Source organism: Melanotaenia boesemani, chromosome 5 (genome assembly GCF_017639745.1).
Source record: "Melanotaenia boesemani isolate fMelBoe1 chromosome 5, fMelBoe1.pri, whole genome shotgun sequence".
Taxonomy (NCBI): Eukaryota; Metazoa; Chordata; class Actinopteri; order Atheriniformes; family Melanotaeniidae; genus Melanotaenia; species Melanotaenia boesemani.
In genome coordinates this window covers 29,833,485-29,855,569 of record NC_055686.1, presented here as the reverse complement: position 1 = coordinate 29,855,569, position 22,085 = coordinate 29,833,485, and the positions used below count along the sequence as shown (strand labels likewise).

At 41.1% G+C, this 22,085-nt stretch overlaps 1 protein-coding gene across 2 annotated transcripts in view; it reads right to left on the bottom strand.

Annotated features, from left to right (window-relative positions):
* Nucleotides 1-22,085, bottom strand: part of lrch4 (leucine-rich repeats and calponin homology (CH) domain containing 4) — a 69,697-nt gene that overhangs the window by 15,330 nt on the left and 32,282 nt on the right. For both annotated transcript variants that reach the window (XM_041986535.1, XM_041986536.1), the window contains exons 2-9: nucleotides 10,098-10,242; nucleotides 6,494-6,623; nucleotides 6,309-6,414; nucleotides 4,757-5,003; nucleotides 3,092-3,176; nucleotides 2,180-2,285; nucleotides 1,999-2,108; nucleotides 1,849-1,904 (exon numbers count right to left, since the gene is read on the bottom strand). In XM_041986535.1, coding sequence (XP_041842469.1) covers nucleotides 1,849-1,904; nucleotides 1,999-2,108; nucleotides 2,180-2,285; nucleotides 3,092-3,176; nucleotides 4,757-5,003; nucleotides 6,309-6,414; nucleotides 6,494-6,623; nucleotides 10,098-10,242 — 985 coding nt within the window. The remainder of the gene's footprint in view (nucleotides 1-1,848; nucleotides 1,905-1,998; nucleotides 2,109-2,179; nucleotides 2,286-3,091; nucleotides 3,177-4,756; nucleotides 5,004-6,308; nucleotides 6,415-6,493; nucleotides 6,624-10,097; nucleotides 10,243-22,085) is intronic.

Genomic DNA, 22,085 nt, shown 5'->3' with positions numbered 1-22,085 from the left:
GGAGCAGGAACTTTACCAGCTGCAGGTGGGGTGAGAGTAAGACCTGGAGCAGGAACTTAACCAGCTGCAGGTGGGGTGAGAGAAAGACCTGGAGCAGGAACTTTACCAGCTGCAGGTGGGGTGAGAGTAAGACCTGGAGCAGGAACTTTACCAGCTGCAGGTGTGGTGAGAGTAAGCTGGTGTATGTGAACCGGGTCAGAAATGGTGAGCAGCCATGCATGCTGATGTTATTCATCACACAGTAGCTTGGCCTCACCCTCCACCTCTTGGAAACACTCAGGATCAAGTCAGCAAAATATAACATTTAGAAAAAACAGAAAATCTTAAAGCACGGGTGTCAAACATGTGGCACGGGGCCAGAACCGGCCCACCAGATGCTCCTATCTGGCTCGCGGGATGAATTTAGCCTCTGCTTCTACGCTGCAGACACATGATAAATATAAAGAAAAAGGACATGGAACATGAAGGGAGGCCTGGTGGGCCATTAACAGCAATGAGAGCTGCAGTGTTGACTTTTCCCAGCTAGTCAAACAACCCCTGAAGTGACCCTGTCAGACGAGAAGGAGGGTAAAAGAGGAAACTGATAAAACTTGTCGGATATTTGGCTTTCCAGTCAGGGAAAGCAGAGTTGGGCTGAACTGAAGTGGAAGTGACAGGAACAGGACAAAGAGAGGGAACATGGGAATACTTTTCTAACCTCAACAGCACTACGGTCAACAAGCCGGAGACCTTAAATCACCTACGTTCATGTTCACTCACAGCTGATGAGTTCAACTAGATTTCATCCGCTCCTTGACACCAAGTTTTTAATCTTTACACCAAAGTGATTGTTTCTAATCTGAAACTGCTTTGCTTCCATTGATCATCTGATTATCTGAGATGGGGTCGCAGAGGCGGCAGGTTTAGGATGGAAACCCAGACATTCCCATTTTTGGTTCCTTCTGGGTGATCCGGAGGTCATCCAAGGAGACAATTTATCTTCAGAAGTATTGGGACGTCCTATACATATCCCCTTCATGTCTACATTAGTTTTTTTAATAATTGTAAAACAAAACAAATACAGGAAAAAAAGGACAAAAACAAAAAGACTGGAATAAATTAAAAGTCTTTTAAACAAGGTAATATATTTATATTTTTTATACTATTATTTATTACTTGTATTTATTTACTGTTATGAATAGAATTTTATTATTATTTATTTTATTTTTCCTCATTTTTTAACTGTATTTATTTCATTTTATTTAACTGTAAATAAACCCAGACCTCATCAACAGGATTTATAAAACTCACTAGTTTTATTCTCCAGACTGAACATTTGTACTGATTTTTATTTTTAATGTATGTCATTCATCTGTTTACACTTCTTTTGTGTTTATTTGCTTTTCTTTTAGTTTTATTGTTTTTCGCATTTTTTTTTCTTTTCATTAAATCTGTACAACACTTTGACAAACACCTGCTGTTTTTAAATAAGCTTAAAAATAAAGTTGACTTGAATTTGTCTTGTCTAAACAACGTTGGGAATGTGGTACAGGAAACTGTTTGAGCAGGGGACCGTTTTCACTGCTGCACCACTAAACCTGCATCAGGAAACTGTTTGAGGGGGGACCTTTTTCACTGCTGCACCACTAAACCTGCATCAGGAAACTGTTTGAGGGGGGACCTTTTTCACTGCTGCACCACTAAACCTACATCAGGAAACTGTTTGAGGGGGGACCTTTTTCACTGCTGCACCACTAAACCTGCATCAGGAGGTGTTATTGGCGATGTTGAGCAGAGAAAGTTCAGGATTGTGGATTTCCAGCATCTTCTGTTGCTACGATCTTTACCAGGATGCTTGATGAGACTTACCTGCATGTTGTCGAGTCCTGGGTTTGTGATGAAGATGATGAAGACGTCTTCTGTTCCTGGAAATCAGTGACAGAAATCATCATGTCTCTGCTCTGACAGACTAGATGTGACACGAATAATACACCAGCTGATGGGGGAGGGTGACCGTACCAGATGGGGAGCTGTTAGAGGAGGAGTGGGCGGCTCTATCCTGATCGCCTCCTCCTCCTCTTCCTCCGTCACACTGTCGATGAAGTCCACCTGGTCAGCCTCTCCGTTCACTGCAGAGGCAGAAACAGGGTTAAAACGTCCAACTAGAAATGTGGACACTGGTAAGAGGGAATGTTCCCACCATTGTTGGCCTCCAGAGATCTATCCTCCTCTTCCTCCTCCAGATTCCTCTGGTCCCTGCTGACTTCAGCTATACGAAGAGAGCGCTCTGAGAAGTCATCTGCTGACTGAGCACAAAGAAAACACCTTCAGTCATTCATTCCCATCATGCTTCTTTTCTTTATTTTTTGGAGATTTGTTCATAAACAATAATGGAAACCATGTATTCAGACATAAGCCAAGAAAAGAAAGTATTAGAAATATAAAATAATATTTTATTAAACACTCCCAACAGGAGGTACAAGTCATATTTCAGAGGTCTAATGAAAAACCTAGAGAGGCTTAACCACCACACAGTGGAATATGTTGAATCTCGTTGTGACTTACACAGAATTCTCTATTATTCCCTTGAAAGAGTAAAATTACCTTCTCTCTCTTCTCATTGATGTACAGAGTATTTTCTAATTTAGCCCAGAGAAAACTGGTATATAATCTGGAGATCTCCTTATTCCAAGTGGATTAAAGTACTTTTAAGGTACGTCAACTTCCAGTGATCCACTCAAACACGGATTATAATGGTGTTAAAAACCTTTTTGCTCAAGGGCATATTTTCTCTTTTCAAACCTTTAGTGGACAAAAGTCTCATCATTTGAGAGGCTGGTCCAAAACTTGATTTTCTCATCAGTACCATTTAACAGGACACCAGTATCTTCACGCTTTAATACAGTTTAATTCCAAAGTTTCCTGATTGTACTGTTTCCTGTCAAATCCTCAGAGCTGAACGTTGTTCCCTGAACAGTGGGAGGCCCAGACTTTGTTTTAACTGTACCGTTTTAAATCTAACCCTGAAACCCAGATATTAATTTATCCCATTCTAAAAACTGCCTTGTGGGTCTGCTAATATTTCATCCCAGTATGAGTCTGTTAGCTTTACCTCATTCCCAGACCATCGTTTGCTGCCGCTATCCACGCTGTTGAAGCCCGAGTCCAGCCCTCCGAACATATCCTGGTCCAACAGGCTGCAGGGAAACAGCAAGATAACATAAACATTCATGTATATACACACTGTTAACAAACTCAAAGGGCAGTGACTCGTGTTTTTCTTTTCCACAGTCATCAATACTCCCTCTTAACTCTGCATGACGTCCTGCAGTTCTGGTTCCAGAGAAACCACTCAGCTGGCAGCTAAAAGGGTCCATCTAACGTCATAAATATTTAATAAACTCTTCTCTGGATTTATTTTCTAAGCTCACATCCTCGCCTCTAATGACTGGCTGCAGCAGCTGACCCGTCACTAATAAGCTACTTCGTCACCCTTTAGGTTCGCCCTTAAACCCAACTTCACTTGGTCGTTTCCCGTCAGCATTTTCAAAGCTCAGCTTTTAGAGGGGAAAATCTTCTGTTTTCTGATTGTTCAACATCCTCCACTTCTGTCATATTTATCAACTGATTTCTTTATTTTGTTTCATGTCTTAAATCTCTTTACAGCTTCTAGCGGCTGGATGACTCTGAGTCTCTGGGTTCAAACACAGAGGATGAATATTAACACCTTCCAGTTGGTTCCTTAGGCAAGACCGTTAATGCTACTGCCTACCCACCTCCAGATGTAAGTCGCTAAGCTAACAGCTTTCCCTGCTTCCACTGTTTCTGTAAAGCTAAGCTAACGATAATCTGAATCGCTTTACGATCTGCAAACACAAAGCAACTATGGCTGCTACTGATTTCTGACTCAATATAGAACATGGAGAAATCTTCTACACAACACAGCTATAGTGTTCAGTCAGAGGCTTCTTCACGTCCACATTCCTGCAACAGTTTTGTGTAACATGAACTGAAATGACTGCAAAATTACTTCTAATTACAATCAGAGGTGCACAGACAAAAAGTTTAACGGTTTTAATTTCTCTTGAACATTTTATTTTTCGCTAGCTATGCCAACATGCATGATGCCTTAATAGCTAATGTTCATCGCTTTGGTCAAGGAAACAACTTTATAAACTAATTTGACTTGACAAAATTACAAAATTTAAACCCTGCACAAAAAGTAAGGTAAATAGTGTTTGGTGGATTATTTCTCCCCCTTTAATATTTATCAGCTTCTGTTATATTATACTAAATGTTGGAAAGCCTGATTAGTCTCCTTTACAACGAGGCAAAACTTATAATGATCGTGCTTTTGTGGGATGAGAAAAACACCTAAACGTGTAGGTAATGCCCAGAAGAAATGTTCCAAAATCCCCGGCAATACTCTCCAAGAAGCTAAATGAAGTATCTCTCATTTGTTCATTCATCGACAGTGTTGGCTTACCTCAGATCCATCACATGGTCTGTATAGTTTTAGTACAAAAACCTGAATTATTGCACTAAATCTAAATGGAAGAAGTATCTGTGGCAGGTAAAGAAGCTGCACATTTCTATGTTTTATAAACTGATGAGCTTGTTATGTTTCAGTCATCTCCACTGATTATTACAGTTCACTAAAAGCAAAGCTGAAACCCACACAGCGGAGCCCAGTTACATTTCATTCCTGTAAACCACCATCTAGCATCTAAGGATCTTAACAAGTGCAGATTTACTGATCCCAGCCATGTTTCCTCACCAGCTGTTGAACCCGCTGGGCCTCAGGTGTTTCTCCAGATGCTCTTGGCTCCTCTTGCAAGCCTCCATGTTCAGGTACTTAAAGATGTGATATTTGCCTTTGGAGCAGATCTGTGCAGGCGGCATTTGCAGGGGGTTGTTGTCCAGTGTGATGCTCTGCAGATGTCGCAGGTGACGATAGCACAAAGGCACGTGGGAAATTCGGTTGCAGGACACATCGAGCCGGACGAGCGGGAGCTCAGATATTTCTAGATGGAGTTCAGAGAAGGAAAGAAAAGTTTGGAAGCTTTATCATTCAAGTTAAAACTGCTTAAAATTCAGAGATTTTCAAAGAATTATTAAAGTAGTAACACATCCTAACAAAAAATTGGTCTAAACTCAGCATAGTTTACCAGCTCCACCTGTTCACCTGCTCTTAACACAAATATCCAACCAGCCAATGTCAGGGCAGCATGTAGTCATGTAGACATGATGAAGACGACTTGCTGAAGTTCAAACTGAGCACCAGAATGAGGAAGAAAGGGGATTTAAGAGGCTTTGAATGTGGCGTGGTTGTTGGTCTGAGTATTTATTGGGATTTTTACACACAACCATCTCTAGGGTTTCCAGAGAATGGTCTGAAGAAGAGAAAATATCCAGCGAGCAGCAGTTGTCTGGACCAGAATGCAGCAGAAGACCACACCGGGTGCCTCCTGTCAGCTAAGAACAGGAAACTGAGGCTACAATTCACACACACTCATCAACACTGGACAATAGAAGATGGAGAAACGTTGCTGGTCTGATGAGTCTCCATTTCAGCTTCACATTCAGATGCTAGGCTCAGAATCTGGTCGAAACATCATGAAAACATGGATCCATCCATCTTCTTGGCCCACTTTAGTCCCCTTAGTACCGCCATGTCCTGGTTTAACCAGCACAGCCTACCTGAACATTGTTGCTGACCATGTCCATCCCTTTATGACCACAGTGTAGCATCTTCTGATGCTACTTCCAGCAGGATAATACACCATGTCACAAAGCTCAGGTCATCTCCAGCTGCTTTCTAGAACATGACAATGAGTTCACTGGACTCCAACGGCCTCCACAGCCACCAGATCTCAGTCCAGTAGAGCAGCTTTAGGATGTGGTGGAACAGGAGATTCTCATCATGGATGCAGCCGACAAACCTGCAGCAACTGTGTGATGCTGTCATGTCAATATGGAGCAAAACCTCTGAGGAAGGTTTCCACCACCTGCTTCCATCTATCACACCAGGATTAAAAAGGTCCGACCCGGTACTAGAAGGTGGTCCTGATGAAGAGGACGACCCAGTACTAAAATGTTTCCTCTCATCTTTAGTCTTTTTTTCAGTTCCCTCCTAATGAGACATTAACTGCCAAAGATCCATTAAAGTTGCAGTTTCTTAAACTTGTAACTGATCAATAACTCACATTTGTGTGATCAGTTTGACTCTGAGCAGCACAATGACCATAAAACTTCCGGATGTGCTACATGGGAGCAACATGAGCCACAGTGGCCAGGCAGGGACGTGGGGTTAGAGGTGAAACGTGTACCTTCAGGCAACGTGGTGAGCCGGTTCCTCCGCAGGTTTAAGTCCCTCAGACACTCCAGCTGACCGAGCTCTGACGGTAGAAGCTGCAGCTCGTTACAGCTGACATCCTGTAAGAGAAACAACACGCTGATTCAGAGACAGGATTATGAGCAGGATTCAGGGAGGGGAGAAATCTGGGAGTCGTACCAGCTGTCGGAGATGGATGAGGGCGTATATGGAGGAGGGCAGCGAAGAGAGCTTGTTGTTGCTGACGATGAGCACTCGCAGGAGGGGAAGCTGGAACACCGACGAGGGTAAACTGGACAGGAGATTACGACTGTGAAGACACACAGATGGTTAAACAACATCTTTAGGATATTAGCTGTCACACATGTTCTTGCTGCCACCTGGAGGTGTTTGCTGTCTCCTAGCAACAGTGAAAGTGTAGAGGAGTGAAGGTTAGGGAAGGACTGGGATGGCCTTTCCTCTTCACTGGCAGAATAAACAAAGCTGTTCAGACCTACTGCTTTGTTTCTGAAACATGACGGTTTCCTGGACAAATGAACCCGATACATGAAATTAAACTGTTGGAGGAGGAAAACTTTCCAGTTGAAGCTTCATTTTAAAAACATATTCCAGGTGGGCAGAACAGCTTCCTGTTTCACCTGCTTCACATGTAAACATGTTTAAACAAGTTTTTCATTTAAACGCCTGATCAGGATTTTTAACTTAGAAATCTTTGGTTTTTATGACTTAACATGAATAGAAACGATAGTGTCAAATCAGCTGTGAAGCTGGAGCTTTTAATCCCAGTATAAACCAGTCTGTAGCAGCTGGAGCTTTTAATCCCAGTATAAACCAGTCTGTAGCAGCTGGAGCTTTTAATCCCAGTATAAACCAGTCTGTAGCAGCTGGAGCTTTTAATCCCAGTATAAACCAGTCTGTAGCAGCTGGAGCTTTTAATCCCAGTATAAACCAGTCTGTAGCAGCTGGAGCTTTTAATCCCAGTATAAACCAGTCTGTAGCAGCTGGAGCTTTTAATCCCAGTATAAACCAGTCTGTAGCAGCTGGAGCTTTTAATCCCAGTATAAACCAGTCTGTAGCAGCTGGAGCTTTTAATCCCAGTATAAACCAGTCTGTAGCAGCTGAAGTTTTTAATCCCAGTATAAACCAGTCTGTAGCAGCTGAAGCTTTAAATCCCAGTATAAACCAGTCTGTAGAAGATGGAGATTTTATTCCCAGTATAAACCAGTCTGTAGCAGCTGAAGCTTTTAATCCCAGTACAAACCAGTCTGTAGAAACTGAAGCTTTAAATCCCAGTATAAACCAGTCTGTAGCAGCTGAAGTTTTTAATCCCAGTACAAACCAGTCTGTAGCAGCTGAAGCTTTAAATCCCAGTATAAACCAGTCTGTAGAAGATGGAGATTTTATTCCCATTATAAACCAGTCTGTAGCAGCTGAAGCTTTTAATCCCAGTACAAACCAGTCTGTAGAAGCTGAAGCTTTTAATCCCAGTATAAACCAGTCTGTAGAAGCTGAAGCTTTTAATCCCAGTATAAACCAGTCTGTAGAAGATGGAGATTTTATTCCCAGTATAAACCAGTCTGTAGAAGCTGGAGCTTTTAATCCCAGTATAAACCAGTCTGTAGAAGCTGAAGCTTTTAATCCCAGTATAAACCAGTCTGTAGAAACTGAAGCTTTTAATCCCAGTATAAACCAGTCTGTAGAAGCTGGAGCTTTTAATCCCAGTATAAACGAGTCTGTAGAAGCTGAAGCTTTTAATCCCAGTATAAACCAGTCTGTAGAAGCTGGAGCTTTTAATCCCAGTATAAACCAGTCTGTAGAAGCTGAAGCTTTTAATCCCAGTATAAACCAGTCTGTAGAAGCTGGAGCTTTTAATCCCAGTATAAACCAGTCTGTAGCAGCTGAAGTTTTTAATCCCAGTATAAACCAGTCTGTAGCAACTGAAGTTTTTAATCCCAGTATAAACCAGTCTGTAGCAGCTGAAGCTTTAAATCCCAGTATAAACCAGTCTGTAGAAGATGGAGATTTTATTCCCAGTATAAACCAGTCTGTAGCAGCTGAAGCTTTTAATCCCAGTACAAACCAGTCTGTAGAAACTGAAGCTTTTAATCCCAGTATAAACCAGTCTGTAGCAGCTGAAGCTTTAAATCCCAGTATAAACCAGTCTGTAGCAGCTGAAGCTTTTAATCCCAGTACAAACCAGTCTGTAGAAGCTGAAGCTTTTAATTCCAGTATAAACCAGTCTGTAGAAGCTGAAGCTTTTAATCCCAGTATAAACCAGTCTGTAGAAGATGGAGATTTTATTCCCAGTATAAACCAGTCTGTAGCAGCTGAAGCTTTTAATCCCAGTACAAACCAGTCTGTAGAAACTGAAGCTTTTAATCCCAGTATAAACCAGTCTGTAGCAGCTGAAGCTTTAAATCCCAGTATAAACCAGTCTGTAGCAGCTGAAGCTTTTAATCCCAGTACAAACCAGTCTGTAGAAGCTGAAGCTTTTAATTCCAGTATAAACCAGTCTGTAGAAGCTGAAGCTTTTAATCCCAGTATAAACCAGTCTGTAGAAGATGGAGATTTTATTCCCAGTATAAACCAGTCTGTAGAAGCTGGAGCTTTTAATCCCAGTATAAACCAGTCTGTAGAAGCTGGAGCTTTTAATCCCAGTACAAACCAGTCTGTAGAAGCTGAAGCTTTTAATTCCAGTATAAACCAGTCTGTAGAAGCTGAAGCTTTTAATCCCAGTATAAACCAGTCTGTAGAAGATGGAGATTTTATTCCCAGTATAAACCAGTCTGTAGAAGCTGGAGCTTTTAATCCCAGTATAAACCAGTCTGTAGAAGCTGAAGCTTTTAATCACAGTATAAACCAGTCTGTAGCAGCTGGAGTTTTTAATCCCAGTATAAACCAGTCTGTAGCAGCTGGAGCTTTTAATCCCAGTATAAACCAGTCTGTAGCAGCTGGAGTTTTTAATCCCAGTATAAACCAGTCCATTTATAAAAGTTGCGTTAGCTGCTGTTAGCTAACTCAGCCAAAATCTCTTTTACAATCGAGAGAATTGATTCAGATTTTGGGGAATGTAGGTAGAATGTTGGCAAAGAAAAACACATATTGTGGAAAAGATGAATTTATAAATGACCACAGTGAGTCTCAGTTTGTCTACGGCTTGCCAAATAATCTTTAAACATGTTACAGAAACAATAAATAAGAAACCAGTTAAAAACACAAAGTGTGAGTTTGTTTTGGACATTGATCACTACAAGGTTGCCAGGCTCATTGTCAGTCTGACTCCAACCTAAAGAAACACATGAAGTTTGTATGTGATGCTGGAACACGCTTCCACAGGGACTATTTGTATAAATGAGCTCAATGTAAATAATCAGTCACTGAGCTGAAAGATTTGCCTTAAAACTTTGCTTAGAGGACCTAACACAGCTTTTCCCTGAGTAATTCTCTGGTACTGACACTGAATCCATACATCATCATGATTTACCTAATAATAATCACCCATGTCAGCCCTAATTAGGGAACCTAAAGATGAAAATATACTTGTTTTTAATTATCAAGCTGCTTTGAGTTTTTGTTTATTTGAAGTGTCGTTTGTGAACGTCCTCAGAAATTAACTCTTCGAATTTTCAAGCTGCACAATGAGAGGAGCTTTATATGAACAGTTATAAGAAAGTGAACTAATCCTAGAATGGATTTGTTTTAGATTAGAACTACAGTGAACTGGACTGTATCTGCAGAAGTGGACAGCTTCTTGAACCAGCAGCGTTTCTGACGTGGTCTGTACCTGAGGTTGAGGTAGGTGAGGGCCTGCAGGTTGCCCAGGCTGGAGGACAGTGAACGCATCCCATTGTGGTAAAGGCTCAGAGTCTCCAGAGAGATGAACTGACAGAGCTCCTCAGGAAGTTCACACAGACGGTTCTTGGACAGATCTGAAACACAAAGAAGCAAACATCAGACTGATCCTTCATGTTTTCTAATGGTCTTGTTTCAGAAGAGCATTAAGGATGGACAGAGGATGGAGGAACAATGAGCCCTCAGGTAGCCAAAAGTAACAAGCAACCCTGCAGAGCCCTGCTTATCCCATGATGCCACCTGATGGCTTATTTTGTTGCAATGTTCTTAGTTTCTCCAGTTAAAAGCACCAGTGACATCCAGGGATGTTTTATATGTCCTTGTACCATTTAATAGCCTCTGTTAAAACCTCCACAACCAGCAGCAGCTCCCAGTCTGCCGGGACAAAAACCCCGGAAAGTCCAGTCTTCGTCCATCTGAGCAAACTGGGTGAGCGTTTCCAAAAATAGCTGCTGGCAGCTTCCTGCTCTGTCTCCAGAGTTGCTGTATGTAGGCCGTTGTCATCCACCTTGGATAAGGTGTAACTACACCACGGCTCTGAATGCACACCAGCACTCACAAGCTGTCACTTCATTTTTCTTCTGCTTGGTTTGGAAATGTCTCCTGGTGAGCTGAAAAGCAGACAGTCCTGACAACGCTTCTCCCAGTTCCAAGCAAAGAGCTCATAACTGTATAACACAGGGTCTCTATATCTGGAAACACAGAAGCATCTAGAAGACAGGACGAGCAGATTCCACTTCTGGAGGAAGCTGAGACGCTTTAATATCTGAACCAAGATGCTGCAGATCTTCCAGAAGTCTGTGGTGGAGGTTCAGTCTGATCTGCAGCATCTGCTGGGTCACCACAACCAGAACCAGAAACTTAAAGAGACTGAACAAACTGGTCAAGAAGTTCTGGATCTGATCTGGATCCTGGAGCTGATTGTCCAGAGAAGAGTGCTGCACATGTTACTTCACATCCTGTGTTCAGTCAGAGGCTTCTTCAGCTCAGTCCTGCAGCAGACATCGGCCTTCAAACAAGACTTAGACAGATAATTATTTACTTCTAATAAAAATTTAAAAACAGCCCCACTACAGAATTATAATGTTCCTCAGGGGATTAATAAAATATTTTCCGTTAATAATATTCCAAATATTTTGTGTTATTTATCAGGTTGTTATATTACGTTATTTATAAAGCCCTTTAAAAATACACCACATGGTTGACCAAAGTGCTGCACAACAAGTAAAACACAGGACAGAAATAATTCATATCAACAATAAAAACAAAGAGGAAACAATAGAATCAAAGAATAAAAGTGTGTTTTAAGATTTAATAACATCGTCTGAAGGAGCTCGTCTGATCGTAAAGGAAGCTGATTCCAGAAAAAGCTCCATCACTTCTCGTTTTAATTTGTGATTTAGAAACAATCAGCAACATGTGGTCAGCTGACTTGAGGGAACGAGAAGGGGTGCAGCGAGTCAGACAGGTATGCTGGTGCACAAGCATTTAGACCCTAAAACAAATAACGGAACCTTAAAATGAACCCTGAAAGCAACAGGAAGCCAATGCGATGGAGCCAACAGTGGAGGGATCTGCTCTCGTTTCCTTCTACCGGTTACAAACGGTGCTGCCACTTTGTGCACCGGCTGAAGGTGAGACAGAGTCCCCGGTTAATTCCTTACGTAAAAATAGAATTATATTATATACCTTGATTTGCCATTTCCCTCTGGGATTAATAAAGTTTTCATTTTTATTTAATTTTATTTCATTTATAATAAAATGTTTTTAAGACTCAGTCAAAAGTAAATATATTTATATTTATGTATTTATTTATAAAGAGTTTTAACACAAGAAAAAAAATAATAAAATAGACTAAATGAATTCCAAACAATAAAAGCTAAATAAGATCTAATCTCAGGCTGGGTTGAAGGCCAGTGAGTAACGAGGGGACTGGGGAACGTACAAAGACCCCGTCCCCTCTGAGGTTTGGCATGGGAGTCACGCAGGGGAGAAAAAATAGGAAGGGAAACATCTTTCAAAACTTTACAAACAAACATGAAGGTTTTCAAATGGACATGAAGCCAGGACAGGACTGATGTTCCGGACCAGCTTCAGACCAGCAAGTAAAGACTGCAGTGACATGAAGGCATAGATTACTGCCCCCAACGGCTGCCTCAAAAAGAAAAGGTTTTGTCTTTGAATATTTCCTTAGATGATAAAAGCTCCATCTAACTGTGGCGTTGACCATCCAGTCTAAAACCAGACTTCCAGCTGAGGGCTCAACACATGGTTCATGGCTCCCAGCTCAACAGGAGGGGCCTCACTTTAATGAGCCACTAAGTCCACACACAGTTATTTCCGTCATCTTCTCATTAAAGTTTACAACCATTCTCAAGACAAGCTAAAAGAGATTTAACTGACTAGGCATCTCGTCGCCTTAATGGCACGTAAATTTGCCAGTCGTCTGCAGAACAATGGAAAGAGATGCCATGTTTTTTGAGGAAGAGGAAGAAGATACCATGGAAAAAGCAATGGTACCACAACTGAGCCCTGGGGGACTCCACATGACAGAGGAGCAGATAGGAGGGATCCAAACCCAGCAAGCTGTACAGAAAATAAAAACATCAGCCAAAAATGCCCACCTGGTCTACCGTTTTCAAAGTCGCAGTCATTTGTGAGCAGCTTTGTTATGAATCATGTTTTAACATTTGACTTCTATCAGGGCTTGTTTAACTGCCTGTGAAGCAGGATTTTAAATTCCTTTACAATCTCAATTAGCTTGACCAGAGTTTGATTTACAGGGGAGCTAAGGGGAGCTCGGCTCCCCTGAAGGGCACAGGAGCTCCCCTAAAGACATTCAGCTGATACTGTGAGGGGGAGCCCTAAAAATAGTTCACCTTCAAGTTACATTTAATATTTCAAAAGGGTTCCTGATGTGTCTTGAAAAGAATAGCAATAATTTGTCAACTTTGTGTTTTGTTTATTTATTTAAATAAATTAATTAAATCCTCCAAATGTGATCGGTTCTGTTTCCTTCAGCACTGTGAACAGCAGCGTTGTTTGTTTGTAGCGTGCTGTGAGCGTCCATAGAAAACACTTTATGCTTTCTTTTGTGGTTATTAAAAGAACTTTCCATCCGTGTTTCTGATTAGCAGCAGAGGTTTTTTTTGTAGTAACCATAGTTTTGACCGCACTACGTGCACTAATATATATGAACGTGCACATGATGTGCAAAGTCACGGTGCAGGCCCGAAAGGCTCCCCCAAAAACTTCGGTGTAATTCAAGCTGAGCTTGACTATAAACACCATCCTCCACCAACACACTGACTCATTCTACCTGTGTACTATTAGCTCAGAGCACAGACATGGTGTAAGCTATGTGGGACATGAACATGCAGCCGACAGGAAATGAGAGGACGCACCATTAGCTCCGAGCTTTCAGTGGCAGCAGGACGTCTGTCCATGGCGGACGTCTGTCCATAGCAGACAGCCCAATGGCTGTTTATTGATCGGTCTGCAGAGGGAGGGGGATCCCCCTCTTTGTTATGGGGATCCATGGGGACATCCGTATGGGAATTTGAAGAAAAAAAGTCTATTACCTAAAATTAAATTCATAAAAATAAATGTAATAAATAAAAAATTTAATAAAAATATAAAACATAAAAAAAATAGAACTTAAAAAAGTTAATAAATTCAACTGAAGAAGAAGATATGTGAAAAAAATCTATAAAGCTCTGACAAGTGGAGATTTATTTTAAATACTTACACTTGTGCGGTACACGAGTATGACGAAATGTCTTCCAGAGCAACCCGTCCAAAATTTAATATTTAGAGCTCTTAGCTTTTATTTCTGTTCCAATCAGGTTTATTTCAGCAACATTTTAAGATTATTTGCAGGATTAAAGGATCTTTCACACCCAGATTTTACTCAAATTAATCAAGTTTTAAAAAAAAATTTATTATTTAAAAAATGACAAAAATCAAGACAGCCATAAATCAATTTTAAGAAATTCTTTATTAATCCCAAAGAGAAAAAATAAAATGAACTAATTAAAACTGTTATATTTAACAGTAATATGAGAATTTCTTTTACTGAAATTATATTTTCTATTTATTTATTTCACAAATGAACCCGTATTTGAAGCCCTTTGCCTTTTAATCATTTCAGATTTCTGCAGGATAAATAAGGATTTACTTCCTGACTTTTATTGAATTTTATCAAGATTAAAAATGTTTTTAAAACCAATAAATAAATAGACATCCATCCACCAAAGCCAGGCTGGGTCTGTTTACGGAGGTCACAGCTACGTATAAAATCAACTAGAAAAGATGGAAGACAACTGATCTCTGAATGTCTCTAATAGAACAGAAATAAAGGCAGATTTTCTACTTTACGTTCCAGGTTAATGTTGGAACAACTTTCATTATCCCGAGTGTTTCCTGTGGTCTTCATGAACACATCCATGTGGTACAGAGCGTGTGTGTGAGCTTTGCTTTCTTTGTGTGGACATAAAACATGATCAGGGCTAGATGCTGTCCCATAGCTGGAGGGAAGCCGTCTGAACAATGGGTGGGGGTGGGAATAATCTGTGGAAGCGCTCTGTTGTGTCCCAGTCCAAATATGCAGCAGTTCCAGTTTAGTATGAAAAAGAAGTGATGCTTTAAAACTTATTTTTACAGCTAAAAATTAAAGTATTTTGCTCATGTGCACCTTGACTGAAGCTGCAGCATTAAGACCGAGCCGAGACTCTGCAGGAGGAAAACAATTAGATAAAATGATGAAACCCATCCACTCGTCTAAAATCTGGCCTGTTACAGGAACAATAAGTCCAACAGCACAGCTGAGACATCTCGCATGCTCTTTCTCCCAGGAGAAGTCCTGCTAACGGCTGGCATCATGGGAAAAGCATGCGCCGTGGAATGAGAGCGAGAAGCAGACAAATGTCCAGCCTCCCAGCCAGCTCGCCATTCTTCAGACAGCAGGACGCTGGCACATAAACAGACGGGCCCCGCGGTCGGGAGCCAGATCTGTCAGCTCCACAAAGCAGCGTGAAGAGGACGACCAACCCAGAAACCAAACGTTGCTCCTAAGGAGCTGAAGAAACAGATGAGCTGGTACCAAAACCACTATCCAGACGATCTCTGGGATCCTAGTTGAAGTTATAAGCAACTCCATGTTTCCCTGAAATCTCTGCCATGGAAAGGGACTAAAAGGAGATCAGTCATAATTTATATAGCACTTTTTCAGAAAAACCTGAAATTCAAAGTGCTTTAAAAAGCATTAAAAGAACACAAGAAATGAAAAGCAAAAAGGCCTAGAAATGTTCACCATCAGCAGCTGGTTTCACAGGAAACAGCAGAATCAGCTGTTTGCCATCAGCAGAGGAGATCTGGCATCAACTGTTGGAAAATTCGTTTATTTCCCAGTTTCATAAGGAAAATGTATGTGTGGGATGAGCAGCAGAGTATGTAGGTTGTCCCCCGCCCCCCCCAAAAAAACTGGTTCAATCTTCCAAAAGAAGTAAATACACATCTATATTTACTCCGAGGTCCTAAATGACACCAAAACCATGAAAATAAACCTTATTATTCTGGAGTTTCAGTTATGTTGGGAAAGTCTTTGTAGGGTGTTTCATCCGAAAATACATCCAGAGGTGAAACGGTTAAGCAGCAGCCTGAAGCAGGAATCATCAACTCCAGTTCTCAAAGGCCGGGTACCCTGCGGGTACTGGATGGTCTCCTGCAGTACCACACCTGATTCAGACAAATGAGTCATTAACAGACTAACAACGATTAACGACGAGCAAAACTAGAACCGGGAAGGAAAACCTCCATCAGGACCAGAACCAAGAAAATAAACCTCTATCAGGACCAAAACAAGGAAGGAAAACCTCCATCAGGACCAGAACCAAGAAAATAAACCTCTATCAGGACCAAAACAAGGAAGGAAAACCTCCATCAGGACCAGAACCGGGAAAGACAACCTACATCAGGACCAGAACCAAGAAAATAAACCTCTATCAGGACCAAAACAAGGAAGGAAAACCTCCATCAGGACCGGAACCTGGAAGGAAAACCTCCAGAACAGACGCCCATCTGCCTGTTTCCTTGCCCAGTTCTAGCCTGGGCTGGAAAAAGGTGCCTTGCCTTTGCAGTAATGAAGGTTTTCAATGTTTTAGGTTTGACAGCTTCATGTGTAATTGATAATCAGCTTAGTGGAAACGCTTCGCAGCAGAACCAGCTTTAGGACGGGTCCAGTAAGCAAGTTGCTGATTTTGTGGCCTGAATCGCTGAAATTTAACCAGGCAGATCAACAGGAGAAGGAAAAATATGTAAAATGAGTAAAGATCTTCTGAAGAGGTAGAATCTGAGATCAGATCTGAACGAGTCAGAGGGTTAGTTAACTCATAACTAGCTGGAGATCAAACTGAAGCGGATTGTCAGGGTGGGTATATTTGCTCCATGAACTTTATGAAGCGTTTTTTAAATTTGTTTACACGTCTGTTCTTTTAAGTCAGGAAGAATCTACGGGACAAACTAAAACTACAAGTCGATAACTTTCATTGACACAGAAGCCAGGACAGCTTTTGTCTATAACAGCCAATCTGGGATCTTTGCTGAGCTGGACTGACCCCTGGTCAGTTACCATGGTAACCTTGTAGGTTTTCTTACAAGCTGATGAACAGGGTTACTTATCATTAGCCGGGCCGAGAAGCGACTCTTCCAACCTCACCTGCCCCCTCATGTAGTCCTGGCTCTGCAGATGCTCGGCTGCCACGCGGTGAGCTGTTTATCAGTGCTGATTTGGTCGGTCTCAGCCCCCGCAGGCTGGATCTACATGTAGACTGACAGCTAATTGATAACACCTTCAGGGCTGTGGCTGGAGGTCCTTCCATTAACCCACACAGCATCACACCTGCAGTCCTCTGCACCTCTAGCTTTACTAGACATCTACAGAGAACCCTAAAGAGCATTTTTACCTGTCTGACATTTAAAAAAACTTGGTTTTGGTTGAGTTCTGAGGTCATTTCTATGCTTTTCTGCTTATTGTCCACATGGAAAAAGAGTTCTTTGCTCCTAAAAATGATCATCTATTTTCTGGGTTTCTAAGTATATGTGCTAAACAGCCCTCTGTTGACATGGCAACAGAAGATGCTAGCAGTGCCAGTGCTAACCTTGTTAAATGTGCACGTTTCGGCTGGATAGCGATAGAAGCATCAGCTACGTAATGTTGCACGAAGCGTGACGTCATAGCCGTGTGACCCAGAAACAGAGGAGGAGAATGGTGGATGTCTTTCTTCCTGACGTACAGTTTGCATACAAAAAGAAAAGAAGTACAAGTGATGCTGTTTAAACTACGATGCACCTTATTTTAAAACACCTGGACAGTCATTCTGCATATGCAAGATTGGTTGTTAATGATTTTAGCTCAGCCCTTCTTAAAAAAGATTCAGCTGGATGTCTTTCACTCTTTCTTGTCCAACAGGTGAAATTTAACCAAGTTTTATCTAACATTGTTTTAAGGAGCCTCTCAGGGCTGTTAGCTTACCGTTTATTTACATTGTACACAAATGACTGTGTCAGCTCCCTGTCGGGCCAATATGTGGTGACATTTTCATACGACAATCAGCAGCTGGTTTGGGAACTTGACAGACAAATCAAAAGCTCAGATTCTGCGCCTGGTAAAAACAGAAGGTAAAATCATTGGTAAAAGATCTGTTCCAACAAACCACCCTTAGACAGGCCGAGAGTATCTTATCCAACACCTCACATGTACTAGATTCTGAATACTACCTACTTTACTCAGGTAGAAGGTACAGGGTCCCTCTCTGTCTATATAATCGGTACAAAGATTCATTCATCCCTCTGTCAGTGAAGCTCATTGATGAGCAGATATGTCGGGAGGAACAGGTGAACAGGTAATCCTGAAGGCTTTTAATCAGTTTATTTGTTTTTAATGGTTATTTGATCAGTGATATGGGTGTGTACACATTTGTGCAGCAAAATCCTCTTTCCAAATTTCTCCCGAGGGAGACTAATAAAGATACTTTGACTTTAAACAACAATAAATCCTCTGAATATTTAAACATGGGGCTGTTCTTGCTTTGTTCTTATTGCTGAGTCACACAGGAAGTGAGGATTCTTTCCACCAATCAATGGATTGCAGTGCGTCAAGCTCCACCCTTTAGGGTCAGATCGGTATGATTGGAACCCCAACAGAAGGGTCTCAAAAAAGCAGAGTGGGTCGGACCAGATATTTTGACACCCGTCCCAGTTTTTTCCTGTGGAAACGCAAACAAATGCGTGTCGACCCGACCTGTACCAAGTCATACCCGTTGGCAGTACCAGAGCCTAACTAACCAGTTACTACCAGGTACTGCTTTCAACATTGGATATTCAGATGATAGTTGCATAAATTATTTAATTTCTAATCATTAAATTACTCTAAACGTGAAAATCATTGCCTATAAAAGAAGATTTTGATAAAGCACTTTTCAAAAATAAACATGACAAAGTTCATCACAAAGATAAAAATCAACCAGAACGACCATGTTGACGGCAACAGAAAGTCCTTCTTTCCTGCAGCACTCCCCCTCCTCCCACACAGGCAATCCCGTGATGTCCCATAGTTCCCACAATATCCCACAGAAGCTTCGCGTCTCAGCTTTCAGAATCTGCTGCAGCAGTAGCATTGATAGTTGAGAAATCATGGTCATTTGTATTTTGCAAGTAACTTCCTGTCACCATGGTTGGACTTAAAGGGATAAACAACAGAAAACAAAACAAAATGCTTTCTATTATATCAAAACAAAAATTATTACAAAAAAAATTAATAAATCTGGACAATAGATACAAAAATGTTAAATGAGAAACAATTAGCCAAATGCCAGTTTAAATAAATGGGTTTTAAGTTACCTTTTTAAATATGTCCAAAGCATTTACAGATCTCAGGATAAATAAATTTAGGGACAATTTCAAATTCACTGTCTCTGTTATTCTGAGCCTTAATCAAAGTACTGGCCCCTGAGCAGAGAATCTCAGGGTCCTGCTACAGCCGTAAAGCTTCGGCAAATCTTCAAAATACATGGGGGCTTGACCTTGCAAAGCTCTGAAAGTGAGGACAGGAACTTTAAATTTAATTCTGAACCTAGAGCTGGTGTAAGGAAATCAAGAGTTAGATGAGACCTACTAGACCTACTGGATGCCAATGACACAGTTGAACATGGCAGAAACTTAAGATTCCATCACTTTAGGGTCAAAACCAGCTGCAGCAGAAGCCGAAAACACCCTTTTATCTTTAGAAAACTTAAGAAAGTCTATGAAACATAACTGGGCTCACATGAAATATAAAGCCGATTATCATCTGCATAGAGTGTATGAAGCCTAACTCACTTTGTAACTACACAGTTGATAACATTTGGACCAAGAATTTAGAGCAACCTACAAATTAAAACCACAGCAAAGAATGGAGGGCTTCAGGTGTTTACTAAAAGTATTAAGGATGATATAACAGCCCATAAGCCTTTAAATGAGCAGCATCATCTGATTAGCAGCTCAGCAACCACTGATGACGACCATGTGCTGTGAAAGCTCCGCATAAAGCCTCTAAGCAGACTTTTGGAATTTTTGTGTAACACAATTAGTTTTTATGTGATAATACATGAAGGCAAACAACCCATTTGGAAATAATGTGAAGTGTTTTAAAAGAAGTAGCAGCCTTTATGTGGAACAATGAGAGCAGATTAAACAGCCTTAATGTGTGCCAGAGGATTTCAAAAGATCTGCAGAAAGAGGAAGAGTTTCCCACCAGAGCAGCGAGTCTAATTACAGGCTGTGCTGAAGGAGGATCTACATTTACATCACTGCCGACCTATTGACCTCCACAACATACCATTAAAGCAGAGCTCTTGTAAACTCCAGAGTGAGCACAAGGAAAGCAGAGTCATCACACAGAGAATGGCACAGTGACTGTAAAAGGAAACCGAGGCAGCAGCTTTCCCATATTCCTGCTCGGATTGCATAATCCGGGGCCTCAACTCAATGATGCAATCAGCCAAGTCTTTCCTCTGCTGTTCCAAAGTCTCGTGGTTTTATAAAACTGCACTCATACAACGTGGTTTCAACCATCTCTAAAGGTCTGTCACTTTGTTGTCTCTTTCATAGGGAGAACAGTTAATGGCTACAGCTGATGCAAGCCTGCTTCAGGCTCTGTATGAGGGGTGAGCGAACCAGCAGTACATGGTGGCCTGGACGCTGTGTTTTTTATGATGAAAATGTGATAAGTAATGGTGTTATCACGGAACACTCACTGTGGATTTACCATATAAAGCAGGGCTATTTAACTTGGTTCTACGTGGGCCGCAGTCCTGCAGGTCTTTGAGTCAGATATGTTGGAGCAGGAAGACATGGAAAACCTGCAGGACAGCGGCCCTCGTAGGACCGAGTTGCATACCCCTGATATAGAGTCTCTGAATAAACACTAGGTTTTGCGGCTGGATTATAAACCCCCTGGACGGACATAATGCCTGGAAAACTTCTGTAGATCACCTAAAGCAGGGATCCTCAATCCTAGTCCTTCAGGGCCAGAGTCCTGCAGGTTCTAATAGTTTCCCTGATCCAACACACTTGAATAAAATTAATGGGTAATCAGCAGACTTGACATTAAGCAAGAAAGAAAACCCCCATCTCCCTGGACTGGTTTCATTATCACCCAGTTCTAGCCTGGACTGGAAAAAGGTGCCTTGAACTTGCACGGAAGACTATTTTATTGTCTTAAAACAGGTTTCAGAGCTTTAATTACTTCATGTGTCCAAGCAGGTTAGTAGATGTACAGATCTAAGACGCTTTGCAGCAGAACCAGCTGTCTGCCCTGCCAGGCCGAGGTAGCAAAATGACCGGATCAGAAACATCTGAAGCATGAAAAACTTTTCCAGTGTGGGAGGATGGACCTGAGATGTTTAGTAGCTTTCCAAAGACATTTCATTCAGTAACAATAAGCGACGTTAGACGTTCTTACACACATTGAAACACTAGGAATGCCTTCAAGGTCAAGTCCCAAGTTTTACCCCTGAAAGCCTCTGCAGATATTTTACATCTGTGTTCCACATGGGTTTAAGATTTATAACTCCTAAACATGGAGGGGCAGGGTCAGGTGGGGCTTGTTTTAATAATACCACAACCTGAGTCCTCTATATATGATCAGAGAGAGAAAAGATGTCAACCGTTGTAGCAAATCAAACTGCACTCTGCAGCTCAGTCTTCCGTGTTTATGGATGTTGAGATTCCTTAACTCGTGGTGGTTTGTAAACTGACACCAGGCTTCACCTATTCTGCCTGTTTCCTGCATCCATCCTCATCTTGTAGAGCATAATTAACCCTGGAGCCATCTGTAAAAGACTTTATGCCCAAAACAGTACCTTTCATAAAAGTAAAAATGTAATATATTAATATTTTTCTTCAGTTTTTCCCATCAAATCTTTTCAGTGTCTTTAGACCTTACCACAGATAATTTCATTATATTTTTATGTTTTGATTTTTTCACGAGTCCCTAATTTTTTTCAAATTAGAAAAATGCAAATCATGCAGTACTGCAAAAATACAAATTGGAGTATTTAGTGAGTTTTTGTCACCCTAATTTATTATTTACTTTCTTTTTCTTTTATTTTGAATGTAAAGGCTCAGTTTTATTAAGTGTTTATGGAAACATCATTATAATGCATGAGGATTACAGTACATCCAAAATATGTTGTTATAACAGGAGTCAATGGGACCAAATCGGTCCCAAGGGTAAAGACTGCTAGTATTATGCATCTCTCCTATTGTATACAAACTGCAATAAAGGAAATCATGGCATTTTAAACATAATAAAAGACAAGGTAAGTTTATTTCTACATCACATTTCATGTCCAGGACAATTCAAAGTGCTTCACATAAACAT